The sequence below is a fragment of the Phytophthora parasitica genome, assembly GCF_000247585.1.
Source record: "Phytophthora parasitica INRA-310 unplaced genomic scaffold supercont2.45, whole genome shotgun sequence".
In the NCBI taxonomy this organism is placed as follows: domain Eukaryota; phylum Oomycota; class Peronosporomycetes; order Peronosporales; family Peronosporaceae; genus Phytophthora; species Phytophthora nicotianae.
The window spans coordinates 508,697-517,110 of NW_008649031.1; the positions used below are offsets into that span (position 1 = coordinate 508,697).

Below are 8,414 nucleotides of genomic sequence, written 5' to 3' on the forward strand. Positions count from 1 at the left end.
GCGCCCAGCCAAGCGAAGCGCGGCTGGTCACTTTTTGTTGTTGCTGTATTGGTACTCTTCTATATAATTAACTCACCTAAAAATGGTGAATGCACCTAAATTTAGGACATTTTGTAGGACATTTTCAGTGTTTACAGGACATTTTGTAGGACGTAGTTGTAGGACATTTTTTCGGATGCAGGACTATTTTTCTGGCTGCATTAATGGCATTCCGATGTATCGGCCACCCAGAGGACCGAAAGCATCGAAATCGGAAACGCACCGGCGCAGGTTTGACGGGGCCAACTGGTGTTGAACTTTCGATTGAGAGCGAAAACGAACCAGAACCCGGCGAGACAACGTAGCAGGCACTTACAGCAGTTGAAGTGCTATACGAGAGCTTGTAAGCTTTATCACAATGGGGCTCTTGTTGCATCTAATCGACTCGCGATGGCACACGGCTCGTACGAAACATTTTCGACATCGATGACTAGTTCTGGTATGTAACAATACGATCTTTGGAATGTAACACCATCATCGATGTGGGACTGGTCAACTCTGAAGAAGGATATTATCAATCATGGTCTACGCAATTCGTTACTGGTCGCGCTTATGCCAGTAGCAGGAACAAGTTTTGTGATGGGTAGTACCATTGAAGGAGTCGAGCCTTTGCAAAGCAACATCTTTACACGAAGTACTTTATCTGGGCGTTTTCAAGTTGTCAATAAGTATCTCATGCGAGATCTAAAGGCACTCGGACTATGGACAAAGCGAATTCGTAACAAAATCATTGAGCACGATGGATCCGTTCAGTTGATCAAGGAGATCCCGGAAGAGATTCGCAACGTGTACAAGACCGTTTACGAATACAAGCTAATTTCCTTGATCAAGATGGAAGCTCAACGCAACTGTTATGTATGCCAGTCGACTAGCAGCAACCGATACCTATCGGCACTGGATGTATCACTACTAACGAATGTGCATCTGTATGCATGGAAGATGGGTCTCAAGACAAGTTCATACTATTACAGAATCAAAATGTCACACACAGCGAAGAAATACATGGAGAGAGAAGAAGAGGAAGAGTGTCTATGCTGTCAAGCATAAGCATGACGCAATTTTTGCATGTTTACATTTTTTTCAAGATGGAAAATATCAAAAAAAAAAAAAAAAACACCACTTGAATATAATTTTTTACAACTCGGTGACTTTTTTTATTATCTACGTCGTTGGACTTTTCCTCTTCTTCTTCAGTCTTAACTGTGGCGGCAAGTACTTCCAATAGATATGAAATTGGCTTATAATTTTGTACCTCTACAGGAGCTCTTTGTGAACAGATATTGAAAGCAGAGATAATGTATTTGATGTTTGTTCTGATACTTGCCCATCAACCACTCCCTTTCCGCCTCGGTTAGACGAGTGAATACCGCACCAGCATCAGAATATTTTTCAATCTGAAAAGCAGCCTTCATAGAGTAAAGAACAAAGAGGTCCTATGCGCGAGCAACTACACTAACAGGCAGCGAAACCATCGACATTGTCGTAATAGGAACTTGTATATTTTATATTCGTATGGGTTAATGATCAGAATTGATTTCATCTTTGATAATATCAAAGATGAAATATAATGATATAGTATACCATGTTATTTGAAACAGAATACCTGAAAGTATATTCAGCTCTGCCTACTCGGTTAAAAATCCTGAAGCAACCTATCAAATGGTTTAATCCGTATCAAACCAAACTAGGCCAAATAATTTTATATCGATTTCGAACAAAGAAGCAAGAGGAGCGAGCCGCACAGCTAGAAAAGGGTAATGTAATCATTACAATGAAAGATTCACCTGAAATCATGGTAGATATCAATCGCACAGACGGTCCTGTTCGTGCTGTTGTTTTATACCTTCATACCATTTGTGGTAACTAAACGCAGTTAGCGCATGTGTCTGACTTGGTTCGGGATCATGGTATCACATATGTTACATACACTCGTTCTGGTAATGATCCTAATCTTAATTTTAGTAAATTCAATATTGTAGGTCGTATTGACGAACTACAAACTGTAATCCGATACATTCAATCTCAATTTCCAAAAGATCAGCGTCAGTGTTGTTGTTTCCTGCTTCTGTTGAAGCAGCGATACTGGCTAAATGAGCTGCTACTTCTTGAATGAACTGTCGCCCTGTAATACTCAGAGATCGCTCTGCGACGATAAAACTAAGTTCGTGTTGTACCACTTGAAACCTCTGCTGTTTGGCTTCAGTACAACGCAAACGAAAGGATATCTTCGAGTTCGCCACCATAATTTGGGATCTATTTGGCGCGAACGGTGTGTGGTGCTGGAAGGGAGCACTTTGACAGTTTTTTTTCAGAAAATTGTCAACTTAATGAAGAAGGTATACCTCGTTTTCCAGATTTGACAATGGAAAAATACGAACTTGTGGGAGTGGAGAAATGGCATCCCGTTTTTACCAGTCTGGGCCGAAGTGGCTCTGGGTTGAAAGGTACAGGCTTTCGAGCCGAAACGAGCAGCGGTGTGTACTTGGAATTCATTGCAAAGACCGCAGAGGACGCTTCTAAGGGGAAATCTGCCATTACAGCTGCAACTACGAAAGAACAGACACTGTGTCACGCGATGCCACGTCGCCATTTACTAAAGTTGAAAGATCCTCAGAAGTCAAATAAAAAGAAAACTGTGAAGATGGAGCCGTTAAAGCTCTGGAAAACTCGCTACTGCGTTGTCATGGGCTCTCACTGGCTCGTATACGCGAACCAAAGTCAAGGTGTTTCGTCTGGTGAAGCTCCGACTCCTGTGGCAGTGTACGAACTGCTAGGCATTGCAATAACCGACGGAGATGATGGAACCATGAACGAGTTCTCGATCCACGTCGTTCCTGGTCGACAGGTCAAGTGCAGAGCTCGCTCGAGTCTGGAGCGAAAACGCTGGGTTAATGCTGTCGGAGATAAGTTATCGGTACAGGCCAATCCAACAGAAGATCTCGAGAGATTTGCCAAGCAGCATGAGGAGAAACTGGCTGCTCGTGAAGCGGTTAAGAGCAAGTTGCACGAGGTTAAAACGGATCCCAGGCGCTTGTCGGCACTGATAGGGGAGGCAATTCAAAGCGCGCAAGGGGATTCGGATTCCGACTCAGAAACGCGAGGAGATTCCTTGAATGAGGATTCTTCACTGCGTCAGCGTTCAGGGCCGGATTACATTGATGGGAGTCGAGCTCCCCGATATGAAAAAATGTGGGGAGGGGGAGATTCCGAAATACAATAAAATTGTATTTTTATATATGACGACAAATAAATTACGGATTGGTCGGGCGAATACAGTCAACTTCAAAAGTTCCATAAATACGGAGCAACATTTTTTTTTACCATTGAAGAGTATCTGGACGCTCATGTTGGAGAGACAGTGGAGGCGCAGTTCCAGCACGGAGACGAGCAGTACACAGCCACTATCAGTATCCAGGACTTACATTCCATCACGCCCGACAGATACTTGGAGATCGGAGGAGGAATTGTACATGCACTTTCCTACCAGCAAGCGCGCAACCCTTGGGTGGGGTGTATCTTGCTCAAGCAGGGCATATGTTCATGAAGGTGTATCTAGCCCAGCCCTGTATCATCACATCCGTAGCGGGACAGCCCACCTCCTACATTAGACGACTTCGCACGGGTCTTGGCCTCGCTTCCGAACGGCTTCCGAACGGTATTAAGGTACTTTATGATTCGTGATCGCCACCGTGTCTGCACGGCCTTCATTATGATGGATCGTCTTTAGTTCCCAATGCAAATGTGCACTCGTAACGACGAAGACGGGCTTTGGTATTCCAAGCCGTATACGTTAGAAACATCCAATGGAGAGAACTCACTTGTGGCTACAGCAAATGGAAACCCGACGTTTGCTCCTGCACCGTTGAGCTTTCCTGGAGGCAACGCACTCGGTAAGAAGACGTTACTGTCGCTGGTGATGGTATCGTTTGATATTCCTTACATGATTGATGGCATTTCGAGCTCGAGTTACCACGGGATGGGAGTCGTCGTGGATGCTGAACAAGGTTTTGTGCTTGTGGATCAAAACACTGTCCCTGTTGCGTTGGGCGACGTGTTGATTACTATTGCTGCTAGCGTGGAAGTCCACGCTAAAGTGGTGTTTGTGCATCCAGTTCACAATTGTTCCATTGTACAATACGACCCTAAGACTCTGGGCGCTGAAGAAGGTAGGCGCTCTAATTTATGTGAAGGAATTAGCGTGGCAACGCGATCCAGTACTTGTAGCGAAGAAGGTATATCTAATGCGTATGATCTAGCGTGCCATGCTGTAGATATATTACAGTCCTCCAATGCCGGATATTCTGTCAAATAGTCAAATAGCTGATTGTGTCTGCGGTTAATATAATTTTTATGAGTTGATCAATAGATGGATCATGGTCAAATATTCAAATATATTATTCCCCGCGTCACATGCTGTTAATAGAATACAGCCAAGCCACCTAATGCATAATATTTATTTAAACAAACTATGCGAAATCGCGAACATCGAGCTAAAGAACATGTCGACTTTAATTTCGATTATTGAGGAAGAAGAGATTTGTGTGGTCGGAAGTGTCGGGATTTTGAACAAGACATCTAGCGAGATGAAGTAGCTTTTGAGGACCAAGTCTAAACGTAAACTCCCTCGTCACGAACATAATCACGAGACAGGCGTGTGTTGGAGCATTACCATACTAAGACAATAGTCATTTCATCACGCTATTAGAACAACCTCCAATCGAGCCGTCAACATACTGAGTAATGTCTCCTGCTGCAGAAATCGCAGAACGTGATAGGTCCATAGGTTTCTCGGAGCTCATATCTTGGCGTATTGACCAGGCCGATAATCCTTTCCCATCGACACCAAAGCGCTGACAACCACGTGTAATGCGCGGACCCAGAGTGCTGTGTCAGCGGCAGCTGGGTTCCAGTGTTGTATCCGTTTGGCTCGGATCGTGGCTCACGGTGCCCCCAGTACCCGGCCTGCACCTCCGCGCCACACGTCGCAGCTTCCTGCTGCTTCTGTATATCTGCATGTTCACCTACATTCCAGTCCAGCTCTGTGATCACAGAGAGCTCACCGCAGTCCCCAAGGAGCTCCTGTGACTCTCCTTGGTGCTAGCAGACTCTGCATGTCTAGGATCTGCTCGATCAATTCATTCTGCAATTTGCTCTCTGAGTCTCTGGTCTCCGTTTGTACAGTGCGCCTGTTCCAATTGGTAGCACTTGTTGGTCCAACGCCTCTTCGTCTCTCCCGCGGTACCGGTTCTTACCAGTATCGCCCGTTCTCAGTTCGGTTAACTCATCTCAGTACTCAGGTCTGAGTCGGTCTGAGTCACGGCAACAAGGTCAAGATGGAAGAAGCGAACAACCCCGTCTTCATGGTGCTGGAAGGGCTCGCCCAATCAGTGCGCGACGTCTGTCACACGGTCGCCAATCAGAGCCAGGAGTTTCGAGCCATCCTCATGGAACAGAGTCAGACCCAGGCGAACGGGCGCAAGTTCAAGATCCCCGGGGCTGCGATGCCGACGTTTCTGGGGCAAGCCCAGCGAGAACTTTGATGGTTACGTGTTCGCGGCTAAGGTGTACATGCGAGGCTGCAACATCGACTACACGCGCGTCGAGAACCAGTCGCGCGTGGTCGCGATTATGTGCTCGGGGATTCGCGGAGGCGCCGCGTTGTTCCTCACTCATCGCTTAATGATCGACAACTTGCCCATCCGCGACCTCGAGGAGTTCGAGAGCATGTTTGGTAAGGAGTTCGTCCCGTCGGACCAGCAACAGCGGCTGCGCGCGGCCCTGCGCGCATGCCGCCAGTCCGGTGCGATTGAAGATTACGTCGCCCGGTTCCGCAAGATCATCATGCAGATCCGCCAGATGTCTCAGCTCGACCAGGTCGACCATTTTATCGCTGGTCTCAAGCCTGAGACACAGAACGAGGTCAACTATTTCAACTGTGAGACTCTGTGCGACGCCATCGCTGCCGCGCAAGCGTACGAGCGCGCTCACTTTGGTGGTGCTGCCGCGCCGCGCGCGCCCAGCTCGACTGCCGGACGCCGAGTCGATGGATGTGTCGCACGTCGCTGCCCAGGCGGGATCCAAAGTGCTCGAGGTGGCGCAGTTCTCCTCCCGCCCGTCGCGTCAGTCCCTCGAGGCGTGCCGCCGTCAGGGCCTTTGCTTCTACTGTCGTGAGTCGGGGCACCGCATCGCCAACAGTCCGCGAAAGAACCAGGGAAACGGGCTCGCTCAACGGATGTAAATGGAGTATCCGTTGAGCGCTCTGATCAGAAATCTCCAGGTGCCTCTGATTCTGCCGAGCCCATGGTTTTCGACATGAAGGACTCGGAACCCCGCGTGGTGATTGGTCCCTCTGTCTGCGCCATGGAGATCGACCTGGACAAGATCCAGGTTGAAGGCGACGGTCTGCTATTTGTAAACGCCAAGGTACAGGACAAGATGATGCGAATGTTGGTTGACTCTGGTGCAACGCACTGCATCGTGCGCCGCGGTCTGCTCCGAGCTCCAGATGGCGCGAGCCTCACAGAGCTGCGCGCACGGGATTTTGAAGGCAAGCTGACAACGACCCGCGCGCACCACTGCGATGTCATACTGGAGGTGGCCGACAAGGAGTGCATGGTTGAACTCGTGGAGTGGCCACTGCAGCAGCAATTTGACAAGATCCTGGGTCAGACCTGGCTGCGCCAAGAGAACCCAGGGATCGACTGGGTCCGTGGGAAGGTCGGGTCGCCGCGTTCGGGAAAGCGTCGGCGTCACAGTCGTCGGAGGACTAGGTCCCGCTCCGGCTCGGTCGAGGCGGAAGAGCGCGACAGCACTCCGGAGGTGGCGGTGAGTTCGGCCCCAACAGCCCTGGAAGTGGAGTGGGTCGAACTCAATGAGTTTAGGCGGAATCTCAAGGCCGAGATGTACGCGGAAGTTTTTCATCTCGATGTGGTTGACACCAAGGGCACTGTAAAAACCGTTGCCGACATTGAATACCCGGTGCGTGAATATTCGGATTATCTCCACGAAGAGCTCCCTGATGGCCTTCCCCCCGAACGGGACATCGAGCATTCGGTCGTGCTCAAGCCAGGGGCAAAACCGTCATCTCGACCGCCACTTCGACACGCCCACGTTGAACAAACTGCCCTCCGTTCGTTCGTCGACAAGCTGCTCAACAAGAACTAGATCGAGAAGAGTTCATCGGCGTGGGTCTCGAACATCTTCGCCGTACCAAAGAAGGACCCCGTCACGGGTGAAATGCCGACTGAGATCCAGTGGATCTGCGGTGGTGATCCGTCGAAACCCGTTCGATGGGTTATCGACTACAGGTATGTCAACTCCATGACAGACATTCCTCGTATTCCGATCCCGAGGATCGACGAGGTTTTTGATCGACTCGCGGGTGCGCATGTGTTCACGTTGATTGAATTAGCATCGGGTTATCATCAGATGCGACTCGCGTTCGAGTCCAGGCAGTACACGGCGTTCCGAGCAGGCTCAGAGATCTATCAGTGGTGTGTAGCACCAATGGGCCTTGCGGGTATACCAGGCACGTGGTCTCGTTTAATGAGACGCATCTTCGAAACGAGTGGTTGTGTATCTCGATGATATTTGTGTCTTCTCGCGCACGCGCGCGGAGCATTTGGGGCACCTGCGCCGGGTATTCGAGGTCCTCCGCGAAAAGAAGCTGTTTGCTCGGCCCAGTAAGTGTCACTTTGCTCAATCGGAGATCCGCTTTCTTGACCACATCATTAGTGGCGCCGGCGTACGAGTGGATCCCGACAAGACTACTGCTGTGTCCACGTGGCCACAACCTCAGAACGCCAAGGATCTCCAACGCTTTCTCGGCCTTGCCGGATATTATCGGCGTTTCGTCCGTGGTTATGCGGATCTTGTCCTCCCGCTGTCCGATTTGTTGAAAGCCAAGGTCAAGTGGGTGTGGTCGGCCGCTCAAGAGCGTGATTTCTAATGCCATCAATGCGGCGTTGGTGTCTGCCCCGCTGTTGAGACTGCCGGATATGTCTCTGCCTTTCCGCGTGACCACGTACGCGTCCAAGTACTGTGTGGGTGGTGTGCTCAGTCAGATCGTCGATGGGTACGACCACCCGATCGGATTGTACAGCCGCAAGCTGTCGGATATCGAGACGCGTTGGCCTGCGCACGAGCAGGAGCTGTACGCCATCAAGCAGTGCTTGGGTCGCTGGCGTTGTTACTTGCTGGGGTCTCACTTCGTCGTGTTCGCCGACAATGCTGCCTGTCGTTGGTTCCTTTCGCACGCGAACCAGTCCGCGAAGATGACTCGCTGGCTAGAGTTCTTCGGCCAGTTCGACTTTGAACTTCAGCACAAGAAGGGGGAGTCCAACGTGGTGGCGGATGTGCTCTCGCTCCCCTCCACC

The 8,414-nt window shown here is 49.8% G+C and overlaps 3 protein-coding genes across 3 annotated transcripts; all 3 read left to right on the forward strand.

The window, feature by feature from the left end:
* Positions 1-714: 714 nt before the first annotated feature.
* On the forward strand, positions 715-1,086 carry PPTG_14951 (hypothetical protein; the record flags this gene model as incomplete). The annotated part of the gene is made up of 1 exon (XM_008912302.1): positions 715-1,086. The coding sequence occupies one exon, from the start codon at positions 715-717 to the stop codon at positions 1,084-1,086; it is 372 nt and encodes a 123-aa protein (XP_008910550.1).
* Positions 1,087-2,401: 1,315 nt separating this feature from the next.
* Positions 2,402-4,295, forward strand: PPTG_23658 (hypothetical protein; the record flags this gene model as incomplete). Its single annotated transcript, XM_008912303.1, has 5 exons — positions 2,402-3,228; positions 3,316-3,544; positions 3,623-3,694; positions 3,767-4,205; positions 4,237-4,295. The coding sequence occupies 5 exons, from the start codon at positions 2,402-2,404 to the stop codon at positions 4,293-4,295; spliced, it is 1,626 nt and encodes a 541-aa protein (XP_008910551.1).
* A 1,077-nt stretch (positions 4,296-5,372) lies between these two features.
* PPTG_23659 (hypothetical protein) lies at positions 5,373-5,579 on the forward strand (the record flags this gene model as incomplete). The annotated part of the gene is made up of 1 exon (XM_008912304.1): positions 5,373-5,579. One exon carries the CDS (start codon positions 5,373-5,375, stop codon positions 5,577-5,579), a length of 207 nt encoding a protein of 68 aa, XP_008910552.1.
* Between the last annotated feature and the right edge of the window lie 2,835 nt (positions 5,580-8,414).